This window comes from Ochlerotatus camptorhynchus, unplaced genomic scaffold (genome assembly GCF_037179485.1).
Source record: "Ochlerotatus camptorhynchus isolate MF236.1 unplaced genomic scaffold, CSIRO-AGI_Acam_v1.1 ptg000350l, whole genome shotgun sequence".
Lineage (NCBI taxonomy): Eukaryota > Metazoa > Arthropoda > Insecta > Diptera > Culicidae > Ochlerotatus > Ochlerotatus camptorhynchus.
Genome location: NW_027040838.1, coordinates 64292 through 82017, shown reverse-complemented (window position 1 = coordinate 82017; position 17726 = coordinate 64292). Strand labels below are relative to the sequence as shown.

Here is a 17726-nt window from a genome sequence, read left to right as displayed (position 1 = left end):
TGCATAACGAAAAAAAAAACACTGCACTTCCGAGACTATTCCGTTAAAGCACGACTGGGCCCATAACCTGAAGTGGTTTCGGATAAACCAGGAGGAAATAAACCAAGAAAACTAGCGAATTAAGGAAAAACGAATTGAACTTTTATTGAAAACGTGTTTTTACTTTTTGTTTACATTTCTTGATTGACGCAGTATAAATACTCACACGGGCGTATCAAAAATAGGGGCAATTAGGGTACTGTGGTTACACACTTAACACCCCTGCTTAACCACGGTAGTCTCCAGTCCAAACATGGTGAGGAGACCTCTGAAGACGGTGACCGGTAGACTCTTCGTCATGATGTCCGCTTCTTGGTCCGAAGAATGCACTTGAGTCGACCGTAGTCCTTTGAGTCCTCAGCGATGCGAATGGTGGACTGATTGTCCTCGAAAACATGTATGGAACTTTCGATTGAACATCCAAGATCTCCAAGTATTCTCTTCATCCATACGACCTGACACGTGGCTGTACATAACGCTGCCAATTCTGCTTCGGTGGACGATAAGGCAACCGTTTGCGCGTGATCCAGCTCACGGTGCATTCGTACACCTTACAAACACATCCTGTTACAGATCGCCGGTCTAGGTTATTGTTAGCCCAATCTGCATCGGAGAATACTTCCGATAACTGTACGTTTGGCTGCCTCCGGTAAACCAATTCAACATCCAGCGTTCCTTGGACGTACCGCAATATTTGCTTCAAATAGTTCCAGTGCTCATCGTTGGGACACGATTGGAATTGGCTGAAATAGTTGATAGCCGCCGACAGATCCAGTCTAGTAGTGAGTGAAGCATAAATCAAACAGCCAACCAGCTCCCGATACGGATTGACTGTCTTCTGTCTCTCGTCTCCCTTACTCAACTTCAAGCGATGTTCAATCGGCGTCGACCATGGCTTGCATTCCTTCATCCCGAAACGCTTTAGTAAACCCTCCATATAGTTCCGTTGACTTATCTTCAGCACACCAGCTTCACGGTCCCTGTCGATCATCATGCCTAAGAACTGCTTGACTTCACCAGCATCCGTCATTTCAAACTGCTTCGACATTTTTTTCTGTACCATCTGTAGAAGCTTCAGTGAGGGACTCACGATCAAGATATCGTCGACATATAGCACTAGAATTACTTGCTCCTTTCCAGAGCCAAATGTGTAGAGGCATTGATCGTTGGCACTGCGAACGAAAGACAACTGCTCGCCGAAACGATGAAACTTCTCATTCCATGCCCGCGACGCTTGTTTCAGGCCGTAAAGCGCCCGGTTCAGCCGACAAACAAGTCCACTCGCCTGCTCAAACCCGTCTGGTTGAAAATTTCCACCTTAAGCTCGCCGTTCAAAAACGCGTTCGGATGGATGTGCATTCCGCTTTGGTTCGCCAACGCCAGAACCGTTCGCAAAATATCCATCTTCGCCACAGGAGAGTATCACCATAATTAAAACCTCGGTTTTGGCTAAAACCTCTAGCGACCAGTCTTGCTTTGTACTTCATGCATCCGCCAGATTCACCGTGATTTACACGAAATACCCACTTGCCCGAGATCACCGAACGTCCTTGCGGTTTCTCAACAAGCGTCCAGGTGTTGTTACGCTTCAACGAATTCAGCTCGTCTTCTATTGCAGCTTTCCAATGCTTCCAGTCATCACGCTCCTGCAGCTCAGCGATTGTCCCTGGAATTTGATCAACGTAGTTGACCGAGCTCAACGCAAAACTTGCGTACTCCATTTCGAAATCCGGATGCCACGCAGGGGCACACCGGTTCCGCTGAGGTCTACCATGTGGCTCGCTCTCAGCTTCCTCTGGCTCAGACTCGGTAACTTGTTCCTCAAACTCTTCCTCTTCCTCGAAACATTCGAAATTTCCGTCGGATGTACCCTTTTCCGGGTTCGCTGACTTCGTCATCTTCATCACCGCCTGCAGAAACGCGGATAAACTCCACCAGGTTGCCTTCAACAAAATCGACATCACGCGCAACTACAATCTGCTTCTTCACGAGATTCCAAACTCGGTACCCATTCTGGCTGTATTTGGTTTACAATAATAACCACTCTCCAGGCTTCCGCGTCTAGCTTCCGTCGCAGTTCATCCGGAACATGAACGAAAACCTTGCTACCGAAAACTCTTACCTTGGATGCATCCGGTTTTCAGGACTTCCACCGCTCGAATGGGGCTCATGCTCAGCGCACTAGTGGGGCTTCTGTTAGTGAGGTAGGCCGCTGTCAACACAGCTTGCCCCCAGAACCTCTTTTCGACACCTGAATCCTCCAACATCGCCCGGACTTTCTCGACGAGCGTCCGGTTCAACCGCTCGCTCACGCCATTCTGTTGTGGCGTGTACGGAACGGTCCACTCGACTTGAATTCCTTTGCCTCGGTAAACATTCAGGAACCGCTTGTTTTAATACTCTCCACCGTTGTCACACCTTAGACGATAAATCTTCGGACCGAACTTCGCGGTAACCCAGGCCTCGTACTATTCAAATTGTCCACCACCTGTTCTTTCGACCGCATTAAATAAACCACAGTGAAGTGGCTCCAATCGTCCGTAAAAGTGACAAAGTATTTCACTCCCGACAGCCCTATTGGCGTAACAGGACCGTACACGTCCGTATGTATGAGTTCAAGTACACGCGACGACCGGTTACCAGCGGACGCAGATAACGGTTTTCTCTTCTACTTACTAACGACGCACAAATCGCATACAATCATGTCCCGATTGTCACTCGCTATGGTAATGTTCATTCCCGATACCATGCCATACTGAACCAACTGCTTTAGACTATTCTCGTTCAGATTGCCGAACCGTCGGTGCCACAGTTCCGAACTCTTTCGAATTTGACCGCACGACACAAGGCTTCACCGGCATTCCCAACAAACAATTTTAGCTGCAGCTTAGCTTATACAGGCAAAAATTAGCTGCATAAGGCAAATTTTGGCTGTATAAGCTAATCTGCAGCTAAAATTGTTTGTTGGGTTGTGCCCAACCGAGTAGAAATCAAGTTCGTACAACTTTTCGCGACGAGACGCACTCGCGACGACTTCGGAACCTCGATAGACTTTCGCTTTCCCGGACTCGAACACCGAAATCACTTTCACAGTGGCAGTATGTTCCGCCACTATCGTCTCACCATCCTTTGCTATTGCAATCTTGACCGGTTTCTCCATACGACGCAATTCGCTGAACAGCCCTCTGTTCCGGACGAGATGATCCGTTGCACTGGAATCAATAAACCACCGGGTACGCTGCTGGTCTGGCAGATCCATTCCGCCACTAGCACCCACGAAACAAACTCCTTTTCCGTCGTCCTCTTCGGCAACGTACACGGCGAATGAGAACGACCCAAATTTGAGTTTAGTTCACTCATAATCGCCAAAAGTGCAGGAACTCAGCGATGAGTAAATTTGCCTCATGTTTTCCCAGGATTTTCCAGGGAAAAATTCCCGAATTTGAGAAAAGTAAAGATTGGATTCACTCAGTCGATTGGTACTACTCCGAGACTGAATAAAATTTTCGTCAATTTCCTTATTTTCCGGTATATTTTTTAGGTTTTCCACAGAAAACCATGAGACAAATTTTACTTATAGCTGAGCACTTTTGGCGATTATGAGTGAACTAAACTCAAATTTGGGTCGTTCTCATTCGCCGTGTAAATAAGGCACATTTACCAACCTCTACCATAACGCTACTTGCGTGCCGGGGGTTGCTATTCAGGTGGGGGAAATAGCAATCCGCACCTTGCACGGTGTTTCGCAAAAACCCATTAATGGGTAAAAAAATACCCATTTTCAAACCATGTATGCAGCTGTCAAAAAATGGGGGAATTTTGAAATCATAAAATGGATGAAAAAATACCCATTTAAAATATCAGTTCACGGTTGAATAATGGGTATATTTTTTACCCATTAATGGGTGAAAAAACACTTCGAAATTTTATCGTCTCATTTCCGTCACTGGCTCATTGGGAATGCAAACCTCGATGCAAACAGTTACTGTCCGCAGCAACGATCTCCGGAAAATGTTAGAATCCAAAACGTTGGAGAGGCTTACGGATAAGTCAATACAATGGATAATTTGTATTATAATGTTTTGTGAAAAATTTGAGCGGAACACCTGAATTTATTTTCAATGTTTTAAAAACATTTTTACATCAACGAGCGCTTGCATCCTCCATTTGTTAAAATGGGTATTTTTTTCACCCATTTTACGGTAAACACAATATAAGAAAATGGGTGAAAAAACACCCATTTATTGACAGACCACCCATTTACCCATTTATGAGTAAACCATAGTTTACCCATTAAATGAGGAGGGGCACTTTTAGCGGAAATGGGTATTTTTATACCCATTAATGGGTTTTTGCGAAACACCGTGTGGGAAGTAGTGAGTTCATAAATTTAGCAACCCGGTAGCAACGCATCAGACGGTTGCTATTTTGAATGAACGTCAAAAGTTTGTTTTGCCGGTGTGGAAAACGGTAACTTAAATTATGACTCTGATAGCAACGACCGGTGTGGAGAGGAGTGATTAAGTAATTTTGGAAACTCTGTGCGTAAGTAAAATAGTGCCGCAAATGGCAACGACTGGAACGGTTGCTCTTACTTGCTTTTTCCGATCGAAGCAATCGATCTGCTTATGCCCTTCCTTCTTAAGTCTACACTCAAAAAATGTGCACGTCAGATTCATGTGTTTTAACCTTTGCCTGTTCAATTGATCAATCACAATGATTGTATGTGTTTTCCACATTGATACAATGTGTTTTGCACACTTATTTCTCATGTTTCTAACTATGGAATGATGAAAGATCCCACATAATAAATTCAAGTGCATTGCACGCTACATTCATTTATAATATTCATGAATCTGCGCTACATTGAAAAACATACAAACTCGAAGTGTTTTGCATTTCAAGAGGATGCTTGCTTAGCAAAAGTAAACAACAATATTTTTGGTTTTCAACCTATCAGCTTCAAGAGAGTAAGATAAAAACCCTGGTTTGGATATGAAGCCAAATGTCTACAACTATTGGTAAATGTTAAATTTTGAACCCGTGGCCGGACGTTGGCAACCAATATATCCAGGAGTGTTGTAAGATATGGGTTTTTAGTGGAAAAGGTATGTTCATTGATTTATTTTCAGTTTGTTTCCAGCGTTGGTGGAGTAGTCGATTGATGTACGGAGAAATCGGTTTCGGAGGATATTCTGAGAGCTATGATTTTCGTGACATGTTACAGGAAATGCTTAAAGGAATTTTTGTTTGATTTTGTTTACACTCATTTCTTTATTCATCAGGATTTATTTGCCGTTTTCGATATGAGTTTAATCGATACTTTCGGAATCGACTATATGTCGGAAGGAAAATTAATATATTTCTAACATACTTCTCCCAATATCATTAAAACCCGATCTATCTACTATGCTTATCTACTGTCATAATAAGAAAATAAAACTTCGTTTCAAAATACATTATATTTAATACCTAAATGTAAGGCACTCAAATTAGTTATGATTTACAGTATAATTTCAAGAATAGCTCATTTTACGGTAGTGAGTGAGACTGTTAATATCAATAAGTGAGAAACAAAACATCTAAATGTTTCACAAGTAGTTTTGTAGTGCTCAGAAATCAATTTATATCATAAGGATCACACATCAAATGCATGTGTTTGACGTATTGCGCAAAATTAAGTGTGAACCACATAATAGCGACGTGTACATTTTTTTAAGTGTAGTATACAGATCGAAGCGAAACAAAAATTGAAGCACGCGAAAAATCATGAAATTTTGCTAGCGAAAAAGGTTGTGAAAAAATGTTTGTGGAACATTTTCCAGTTTCCTTTTTTCGTAGTTTACAGTTCATGTGAAACGAAATCGATCAGTTTACACCTGTTTACACCTCCGGTGAAGTGAAAATCTGACAGATACGCTCTTTTCGCTAGCGCTGCATGCACGAAAAAAAAATAAACGTCAGCGAAAAAGATACGATCCACAAAATTAGATTTCGCTGGATCGTATCTGTTTACAGTTCAAAGCGAAGGGAAAAATTTGCCAATTGCGGTTTTTCACTCAGGTGAAAAATTTAGTATTTTGTATGAGGTTTTCGCTTCGCTTTGATCTCTACACAGGCCTTTACAGTGAAAACAAATCAGCTTCTTCTGCTTCACTACCATCGATCCGGAAAAAGCAGCTTCTCCGCTCTGCGATGGAACCAATTCCATACCTCGCCGCTTGGTTTCTTCATCCAGCAATCTGCACTTCACAAACTCGAGCGATAAATTCTCCTCGGGCATCGACTCGAGTGCCGTTACAATTCCGGAATACGAAGAATCTGTGGGAATCCCAGCGCAGGTGTACACATGTTATCCAAACCGAACTACCGGACAATAAACACCCGTCCCGGGAGTAGCGTGATAACGAAGAAAAATAACGACCGTGGACTACGTTCTACGTGCGTCTTTATTTACAAGTTACAATAGAGATTGCTAAAGTATGATTGTGTCAGTGATTTGTTTTCATCGGAAAAAATTTCCGCTATGAAGTTTTTTTTCCCGATGAAAACATTTTGCGTATACGTATACGTGACATGGGTGTGCGTACGATAAACGTCAGCAATCTCTATGGACTAGTCAACAAACATAAATTGTACACACATCAGCAATTTATGCTTCGTCAGTCTCTCACTTTCACGCACTCATACACACTCATACTGGCAGTTAAAGGGCGAACACGAAATTATTGCGACACATTCAACAGGGCATAACTTTTTTATTATTGGGTAAAAATCAACCAAATTTTGCACACTTTCTCATTGATGTGTATTGTGTACATGCTGTCAAACTCGAAGTCGTGTTTTTCGATTCAACGAAAATGGAGGTGAACCAACGCGAGTTGAGAGAACAAATTCTTTCCAAACACCTGGAATTTCCTGACCTGTCGCACCGGCAGTTGGGAAAAATGTTGAACATTCACCATTCAACCGTCTCCAGAGTGTTGAAGCGGTTTCAGGAGCGGTTGACGTTGGACCACGGCAAAGGAGCTGGAAGAAAACCGGGACCGGAGAACAAAAAGACGGAGGGAAAGGTGAAGCGGATGATTAAAGCAAATCCCAACGTCTCAAGCCGTGATTTGGCTAAAAAGATCGGCATGTCACAGAGCTACGTCCAGAATGCAAAGAAGAGAGCTGGACTACATACATACAAGGTACAGAACTTCCCAAACCGCGATGAGCGGCAACAATCGACGGCTAAAACTCGGGCACGGAAGCTCTACGAGAAGATGCTGACAAAATATGGCTGTTGTGTGATGGACGACGAAACGTATATAAATGCCGATTTTAAGCAAATTCCGGGGTTGGAGTTTTTCACCGGCAAGAGCAAGTTCGATGTGGACGACAAATTTAAGAAGAAGAAAATGTCGAAGTTCGCCTCCAAATATCTCATTTGGCAGGCCATCTGCTCTTGCGGACTGAGGAGTGAGCCTTTCGTGACAAAGGGCACAGTAAATGACGAGATCTACAAATCTGAGTGCCTCGAGAAGCGCCTTTTGCCGTTGTTGCAGCAGCACGACGAAACTCCGCTATTTTGGCCAGATTTGGCATCATGCCACTATTCTAAAAGTGTGGCAGTACTGGGCAATAATGAAGCGGGAACTTCGGAAGAGCAAGAAGACAGTCAAAGACGAGAAGGACTCACTACTTGACTAGCCTATTGGTCCCAAGCAAACGATTAACGTACCCTGTTCTAGTCGAATTTCTAGTACTACACAATGTTTGTTTTGATTCGCTATGAACGTTTGACAGACAAAATGAGGGGTTAGTGGATTTTCCTATGTTTCGAGGGGTGAATCGATAAGCTTGGGACCGAAGATAGTACCAGAGCTGAGCCAAAAAGTTGAGCACGTTTCTTCGGGACCTACTAGTCTTAGAGTTACCTCTATGCTACCGTGGTTAAGCAGGGGTGTTAAGTGTGTAACCACAGTATCCTAATTGCCCATATTTTCTGATACGCCCCTGTGAGTTTTTCTACTGCGTCAATCAAGAAGTGTAAACAAAAAGTAAAAACACGTTTTCAATAAAAGTTCAATTCGTTTTTCCTTAATTCGCTAGTTTTTTCGGTTTATTTCCTACTGGTTTATCTGAAACCACTTCACTATTAACATAGAGGTAACTCTAAGATCAGAAGGTCCCGAAGAAATGAGCTCAACTTTTTGGCTCAGCTCTGGTACTATCTACGGTCCCAAGCTAATCGATTCACCTCTCGAAAGATAGGAAAATCCACTAACCCCTCATTTTATCTGTTAAACTTTCATAGTGACACTTTCGTGTCTGCCATCGGTGAACAGTAAAAAGAGATAGCAAACTATACTTTCTATTTCTAAGAAAACGATGTGCAACGGAATCATTTTTGTGTCAAGTCAACTCTCCGCTTGATTTTTGCACGTTGCGAATAGTCTCGCAATATCAAAGGAGCTTGTAAAATCAATATCAAGCATCATATTTTGTTTCAATTTCACGCGTGATATTGAGAGTCTATGAGAGCAGAAAAATATCGTTTGATTGATGATATTGCCAACACTGGTCTATACTAACATAAACATTAACCTTTCAGTACTCGCGCTGATGTACAAAGTTAACCACGAAAAAAAATATGTGAAACCTATTGACGTTTGAGCTAACTCAACGTGAAACTAAACATGGTTCATAAAATTTAATACCCACGACCAATAGACCAATGCTTAAAAAAAAATTACTGAAAGATTATTCACTAAAAAGATACATTCTCAAGATTCTGGGGCTTTGAAATTTGTGTAGAGTCTGCAACTAGAACTTTTCTTCAAAATTCAGGATTAATAACAATCTTCGTGATGCAAGATTTGGAGAAAAAATAGTTAAAATGTGAGAGTTGAAATTTTTTCCTAGATCACAGATTTGAAAAACAAATATATCATATTTTTTAAATAGTCGTGCAGTCATAATTGTCATTGTTCCAAAATCACGCGTGATATTCAGAGCGTATGAGAGCGGAAAATATAATTTGATTGATGATTTTGCCAAAACTGCTCGGAAACATGTGATATTACACACAGGGGTGGTATGTGGCTGTCCAATACGAACAATCGTCGCCTACTTCGTATAACTGGTTCCAAACGTAAACAAGCCATAAGAAACCTACATGGTTTGTTTACGTTTGGAGCTAATTTCATACAAGAAGGAACAGTAAGCTGATTTGACCAAGGGGGGGAGGTGGCTGTCAAATACGAACAATCGTCACCTACCTCGCATGCCTCGCATAACTGGTTCCAAACGTAAACAAGCCATAAGAAACCTACAGCGATTGTTTACATTTGGAGCCAGTTTCATACAAGAATGATCAGTAGGCTGATTTGACAGCACGTCCCCCCCCAGGATTTGACAGCACGTCCAGTACTTTACACGCAAAATTCGGTGCTAACATTTCAAAAGGGCGCAACTGTTTTTGTAAACAGTTACGCCTGCAAATAAACGATGCCTAGATGCTGATAGAGGAAACATTGCTTTGATGGTGTCGTTACTTTGCATGTGTGAGCTTAAATTCCCGAGAAACCGGCGGCTAAAGGTAACAAAGTCAATTTCACCCTTTTCCAATGTTAGCACCGAATTTTTGCGTCTAAAGTAGTGAAAGCTGTACAATGAATATACGCTCTCCGGATCAGTCTTGTAAGCGGTCACGATAGTCGACACATTTTCTGTGATAATCGACTGCTTTTGCCTCCGACATTTGGAAAACAAGCTATCATAGTACAGTACCAAACTAAAATGTCATACGACAGGCTCTGTCATTCGACACTGTCGCCGAAGACCGTCACGAATGTATGTATTTTAGTTTTTCTCATAATAAGAGCTGCTGATGTTGTGCTTGTGTGAATTCTGAAAATAACAAGCAATGATGTCCTAGGAATAACATTTCTGATCAGAAATGGTTTAATTTATACCAAGTTGAGGAATTAGAACGAAATTACTCATGTCATATGATAGTTATTTGATAATTTTCTTTTCGATCGAATGTTATTCTACCGGTTGTGTTGTGTGAGAGAGACGACGGTAGAGCATGAGTGTAGGAATAAAAACACACTGTCGCGCACGACAAAGAAGCGAGTGTAGTAAAAAACGTCAACTGTTTCAACCCCTGCTCCGGATAAAAAGGAATTTCAATGCTCGACAAATTTATACAGCGAGGGGCTATATGCCACAAATCTCTCCAAACCTGTCCAAATATTTGATGTTCTCAGTTCGCTGACTTGTCATCTGATCCGATAGTTTTTTTCTTATATCTGAAAGAGAAGCTACATCCCAAAAGAGAAACCATTAGTTGTGGATTTAATTCACCGAACCGGGAAGCTTGATTATGAAGAGAAAAAAAAACCTCCAATCCCTGCTCAAATCACTGATTTCCCTCGAATCAGTCCCAACCACCACCGCTCGACTGTGTCCGGCACGAATTCATCCTTTGCTGGGAATTCATTTTTCATTTCTGACGAATTTTCATCATCTCTCTCTCTCTCTCTTCCTTTTCTCGTTTTGCAGACTGTGCGAGTCGACGATCGAAAGTGCAAGATTAATGACACACCCGCTCGGACTGGACGGGAAGTTTGACATACGGGTGTCGACGTTCGGTACCTCCAACAGCATCCTGGTCCACATCGAGAAGACGTCGACCAAGAGCCTATCCCGCAAGTAGGCCAGCCGGCAGGTAGGCGAAAGGCAGTCTCGGTAAAGTGTAGAAAGAATTTTTTGAAAATGCTATTGATGTCTTTTCTCGCGTCTCTTATAAATCATCTCCCCGTCACTAACCTTCGGGGGTTGGCCTGCGTTTCATCGCGTCTGAAGAACTGGAAGCCTAGGCGGGAGTTGTTTCATCGGATGCTTGATCGGTAGCTGGTAAATGAAGTTTAGAACACTCTCCCCAAGTAACAAAATTAGCTGCAGTCTAGCTTATACAGCAAAACAAAAATTGGCTTATACAGGTAATTTGTGCCTGTATAAGTTAGTCTGCAGCTAAATTTGTTCGTTGTGTCTTTTATAGAACTTATGCAGCTTTTTACACTCGCCATAATTTCAATCAATCACCCCTCGGTTTGACATTGGACGCTTACCGTGTTTATGACAGTGTCCTAGGTGGCTATGATTTGGAAAGAAAAGAAGCATAACAATAATCATGACAGTTTAGCGATTTCAGTAACAAGACGTTACGTTAGGATAGACTGCTGTGAAACTTAAATAGAAATTTCAAGCACTCTCTTTTTGGCCGTTCATAATCCACGCAGAATGTTATACTTTTTTATAACCCCTGACTTTCTAAAACCCCTCTTCCACCCTCTTAAAGTCTACGTAGACTTTAATAATTATGATAACTAAACTATACATGGGAAAAAACTACAACTTTATGGTTAGGTTTCTACAGCATTGCATTATTGGATCTCCGCTTCATAACCGAATGCCCGCACCTTTCATAAGGTTTTGGGCAATGGCGGGGCCGACTTCTTTTGATACTTTCATCCACTGTTTCTTCAAAGCCAGCTCGTTCTCCAACACTTTAGCTGTTTTACGAAGTCTGGCCTTCATGATGACCCAAAACTTCTCAATAGGGCGAAATTTCGGCGAGTTCTTCTTTTAGTACAAAAGCTACATTGCTGTCTCTGTACCAGTCTAACACCGGCCGCGCGGAATCCGGCCAAAACAGCGTCTCGCCTCCGTGAGACCGGAGGAAGGGTAGGAGGCGCTTCTGGAGGCACTCGTCCCGGTATATTTGCCCGTTGATGGTATCTGTCGTGATGTACGGCTGGCTCATCTTGCCGCACCCACAGATGGCCAATTTGTCCACCTTCTTCTTCCTTACCTCCAATTCCTGCCCCGACAACTGCTGTATGTCCGCCTTGATGTAAGTCTCGTCGTCCATCAGGACGCACCTCGGTTTCGTCAGCCACTCCCGGTACAGTTTTGTTTGTCGTTCGGGTTCGGTGCCTTCCGGACCTTGTAGACGTGGATGCCGGTACATTTCATCGTGGACGTCGCCTTCTTCGTCGCATAGCGAATCGAAAAATTCGGGCGACGCTTGAACAGGCTCAACACCTTCCTGGCCTTCACTGGGTCAGCTGTCTTCGGGAAATCGTCGAATGATGGATTCCCACGTGTTTCCCGATCCATCTGTGGGACGCAGTCGGATTTTCCACGACGGCGCACAAGATATTTTGGCGGATCTGCTCTTGCTCCGATGCCATCTCGATAACCGCTTGGCAGATTGTGATCAAATCTCGCCAGCGTAAACATTGCACTCTTAGCTAGTTTCAGTCAAAATTTGGTCAATTTTTACCCACAAGTTGAAAGTTATAAACTAATCAATCGGTCTCACTTTTTTTTCGAGTACAGTCAAGAACTTTAGAGAACATTCAAAATATATAGAGAAGTTTACAAAATTTCAGGGAAGTTCCAAGGACTACAAGAAGTCCAGAACTTTGGGGAAGTTTAAACATCTTTTAGAGTAAGCTCTGAGTACGTCATGACAGCTCCAGTAACTTCAAGAACATTTCCGGATCTTTAACACTCCGAACAAGATGCCTCCGGTAAAATGTGTAACGGCAAATTGCGAATGTTTGAAAAATCATTGCTCAGCAATTTATCAATAGATTTTAAATCTTTAGATAGCGAATAAATCTTTAGGGGTTGTAGTTTCAAAATGCGCTAATAGATTTGAGATTTGTCAATAAATGGCTGAGCTATGATTTTTCAAACATTGCAAGTTTGCCGTTACACATTTTACCGGAGGCATGTGGTAAGTTTAAATATCTTTGAAAAAGGTCAGCAAGTTTCGAGAAAGTTCAGATAATTTCAGTATAGTGCCATGAACATCCGAAAAAATTGTAAACTCAAGGGAATTTCCCAAAATTTTAAGATTAAAAAATAATAACTTGACGGAATCTTTAATGAAGTTCCGAGAATTTCAAGAAAGAATTGTAGACTTGGTGCTAGGTTCATACCATGGCTCTGCTTTTTTTTTATTACGGGAGCCTTCAAGAAGTTTTGAGAATTTCAGCTAAACTCCAAAAATCTCTGAGCTTGTCTGAAGAGCTCTGGTCCTAACTTGTCTGAAGGATTCTAGGAATTTCTATGAAGTATTCACAGTTTTTCTCAAGTTCTGTGGACTTCTCTGAAGTTTTCATGACTCCCAATAATTCCTTAGAACTTCTCAAAAGTTCCCCCAATTTTTCTGATATTCATGGAACGACTTTGAGATTTTCAGAACTGCCCCAAACTTCACTTCCCTTAAAATCTTCAAATATCATTTGAAGTCTTGGAAACCTCTGTAAAGGTCCAGAAATCTTATTGGATTGCTTCTTGAAATCAGATCTTAAAACAATCCTGTAATTCTGGATGTCCTTTAAGTTCTCAGAACTACCCTGAAGTTTTTCGGGACTTCCTTGACATTTCCGAAGAACTTTGAGATTTGGGCGTAATTGCTTCTGTAAACAAACACGTCTATCGCCGATTGTTCGCGAACAAAAGCTCAATCTCGTAAACAAACTAGACCAAATGATAGAGGAGTCATTCCTCTACCTGTTTGTGTTGTTAGTTTTCAAGATTGAGCTTTAATTCGCGAGAAATCGGTGATTGACGTGCTTGTTTACAAAAGCAATTACGCCCTAATCTCGAAGTTCTTCGGAAATGTCAAGGAAGTCCCGAAAACTTCAGGATAGCTCTGAGAACTTAAAGCGCGTCCAGAATTACGGGATTGTTTTAAGATCTGATTTCAAGAAGCAATCCGATAAATTATGGAAAATTTCTGGACCTTTACAGAGGTTTCCAAGACTTCAAATGATATTTGAAGATTTTAAGGGAAGTGAAGTTTGGGGCAGTTCTGAAAATCTCAAAGTCGTTCCATGAATATCAGAAAAATTGGGGGAACTTTTGAGAAGTTCTAAGGAATTATTGGGAGTCATGAAAACTTCAGAGAAGTCCACAGAACTTGAGAAAAAACTGTGAATACTTCATAGAAATTCCTAGAATCCGTCAGACAAGTTAGGACCAGAGCTCTTCAGACAAGCTCAGAGATCTTAAGGGCAGTCCCAACAGCTTCAGGACAGTATTTCGGGAAATTTTAAGATCTGTAAGGGTTAGTTTCGATTAATTTTGGTCAGCTCCATGAATTCCAGGAAAACTTCGAGAAACTTTGAGAGTCCTGGAAATTTCAGGAAAGTCCAGACAACTGCTGAAAAGTTTAGAAAACTTCATCCATATTTTGGGAACTTTACAGAAGTCCGGAAATTTGCAGGGAAAATGTTAAGGTGAAGAACTTCATGATAATTGCGCAAACTTCCGGGCAGCTTTGAGAACATCAGAGATGGTCAATGAACCACAGTTCAGTTCAATTAACTTAACTGGAAACTCAGATAATTTGAGATCCTCAGCGAAGTCTAGAGGAGTTTTGAGATATTTAGGCAATTTCATAATTTTCAAAGTGGCTTGAAGGTTTATCAGAGAATTTCAGAGCAGGAACTTCCAGGAATATTCCAAAAACATCAGGAATATTGCGTGCTCTAGTTGTGTATGCACTTCCTTTAATTACAAAAAAAATATGCTACTGAATAGAAACAGCGAAAACTGATTGACGAAGTGGCCCCTTGAAAACATTTACTAGAGAGGGTCTAGTATAAGGGAGGATCGGATTCAAAACAAACTGCCTTGGCAACCTATGTCTAGGTTATTTCTAGCAACACTGCCAATGCAATCAAGATAGGCACTGCTCGATTGGCTCTAGCCTTGACAGTTCGTTTGGCTCAAAACCAGCCAGTCTTATACTGGACGCTCTCTAACATTTACGTTCCACATGACAGGTGACAACCCAATATTTTGCAAACAGTAGCTTGCTCTGATGAAATTGCTCACTTCAAGTTGAACAATGCATTTGGTCCTAAGTAACATTGATCGATTCTCTTCATAGACTTTCTCTTGCGTTAATGACTTGGGTACAGAACCGTTTCTTCTCGTGTGTGTCATATTAGAAGATAGATAAAGGCTGACTAAAAGTAAATTGGTACGCACAAAATGACTTGTAATTCTTGATTCAAAGTTACAGCATTAGATGGTTACATTTCTCCAGTTCGAACGAAATCTCGAACCTTTCTCTTGATGGAGCCCATCAGCTCCCGCACAGTGGAAACGGAATCAGCGCATTTCATCCATTTTGCCCGCATTTGCTGGATGTCCTTGACTGCCCCGCCTCTCCGTCAAAGTCGCTGCTTTGAAATTGCCCAGTATTTTTCGATTGGTCGAAATTCCGGGCAATTCGGAGGACTCATTAGCTTGGGGACAAAATCGATCTTGTTGGCAGCATACCACTCCAGAACCACCTTGGAGTAGTGGCAGCTGGCCAAATCGAGCCAAAAGATGACTTTGCCCCTATGCTTGCGGCAATACACGCTTTTTCAGGCATTTTCCGATGTAAACTTGGGATGTCACCGTCGAGGATGTGACGAATGGTTCCGTTTTCAGGCCACAATTGAAAATCGCTTGCCAAATCATGGCCTTCTTCGCGAACTTGAATCTTCCCGGCACATCACCACGTCCAATCGCGATGTAAGATTTTTGACCGGGAAGCTGCTTAAAATCGAGTTTGACGTGTGTTTCGTCATCGATCAACCTGCAGCCCTTGTGTTTCGTCAAAACATGGTCGTACAAGAGCCTTGTCACGGAATTCTGCTTCATGTTTACTGGCTTTGTACGACTTGTATCCTTCCCTGGCAAGAATGTTCCGCACCGTTTGAAAGTTGGCGTTGTACTTTCTGGCCACATCTCGGATCGAAAAACCGGGGTTGGCTTAAACGCACCTCAACTCCTTGCTGCGCAGCTGACGATCTCTGGTTCCAGTTTTTTCGTAGGTACGCTGATTCCTTTTCACACTCATGGTTTCCTTGTAGGTTTTGAGCATTCGACAAACTGTTGTTTTCGGCATCTCCAGCACTTTAGCCACCTTGGAACCGGACCACTCCGGATTTTCCAGGTGTTTGTGCACAATATTTCATCTCCTTTCGAGTTCCATTTGACGTTATTTCTGACCGCGATCGACTACTTTGATCAAACTTGCACCAGTTGTTCTCTATAGCAGTGTAAACAAACCTCTGTCAACTGATTTTCGATTCCCAACACTAGAGGCGTGCTAGCGGCGTGCGAGGGGCTTACCAATTTACTTTTAGTCAGCCTTCAATAGCTTCTTCCATCGATCTGTGTGCTGAAAGTAGCTGAGAATTTCTTAACCTGACCATGAGGACGCAACGAGAAAGTCGACAAAGAGAATCTGTCAATGTTACTTAGGACCTAATGCAGTGTTCAGCTTGACTTGTCAAAATTTCCACCCTTAACTGATTTTCGTTCTAATTAACTAAACATTACCCTGCATGGATCTACCAAAAAATAACCAAATTACCGATCGATCCGGAAAAGCTAATCCCGCAACGTCTACCAACCAGTACTCCACCACCCATTCTAATGCAAAAACTCATTCACGTCACTGTCATAATCTATCCAGCACATGTCGCTGAATTCGCACTCACGTTCACGCAAAACTTACTCTATCTCTCTCTCTGTCTCGCTCGAACAACAACCAACTTTTCAGCTCCCTAAAATCTGCAGCAAAATTTCCACTGCAACTAGCTCACGAAGAACAAAGAAGAAAAAAACTACATAATATGGAGAAAGAAGACAATATTAAAATTTTACAAACCAACCAAGCGGTAGAAAAAGAATACATTCTAAAGTTGGAAATCGCATACACACACACAGATACGAGTGTAGAGAAACAAACAAACAATGTACAGCCAAACGCAGAAACCTGTGTATGCAATTAGACGCATTTTTCACTCAAGTTCGCTTTTTGCGTGCAACATTTGACGTTTTGAACACGTGCACTGAAATAAACAAAAGAAAAAAAAACACAAACAAGTTATCCGGAAGAGAGATAGAACCAATATTTAAAATTATCAAATCTGATTATAGGAATTTTTAAAAAAGCATCCAGAAAACTCCTGTAAATGTGTTACGTTATTATACGTTTTATTGGAATTTTAAAACCGCAGAGGGAAACTAATATTTTAACGTTGGAAACAAAAGGCATATATTTTCTAGATTTTTGAACTGGTTCCAAAGCGGTAGAAATTCACCAAACCGTTATTCTTAAAAGCCACGTAATCAAAATGTGAGTGCATATAGACGGAATAATTATTTTAAAGAATAAAAAAAAAACAAATAAGGATTGAGAATCCGTTCGTTGAGTAGGAAAACAAACAAAAAAACAAAACACAAAGTAGGCTATGATTGGTTGCTGCGGCGCTTGCGATTGATTTCAACGCTCCTTGGCTTACTTCGATTACGGTCGGTGGCAGAGCACACAGTATAGAAACAGTAAAATCGTTCGTAGAAAACGTGGCGTTGTTGTTGTTGTTATTGTTTTAAAAGCCTGTCGCCCCCTGTTTTGATCGAGATCATCTATGCTTCTCAGCGCAAGAAGTTCGCATTTTGTGTTGGCAACGGCTCAATAGCGCTTTATCACTGGAAAAGCCAATCGTGCTCAAGTTTGTTACAAAAGTGTATTTATTGGAAGTAAACGTAGGAAAAACAAAAGAAAACACTGTTAAACCAAATCTATATTAAATGTAGTGGTGTTTAAA

The 17726-nt window shown here is 41.7% G+C and overlaps 1 protein-coding gene across 1 annotated transcript in view; it reads left to right on the top strand.

Annotated features, from left to right (window-relative positions):
• LOC135709112 (uncharacterized) overlaps window positions 1–16728 on the top strand; it is a 494499-nt gene extending 477771 nt beyond the window's left edge. Inside the window, exons 9-10 of the mRNA XM_065231310.1 lie at window positions 10594–10947; window positions 16676–16728. Coding sequence (XP_065087382.1) covers window positions 10594–10747 — 154 coding nt within the window. The 3' untranslated portion in view covers window positions 10748–10947; window positions 16676–16728. The remainder of the gene's footprint in view (window positions 1–10593; window positions 10948–16675) is intronic.
• The last annotated feature ends 998 nt before the right edge of the window (window positions 16729–17726 follow it).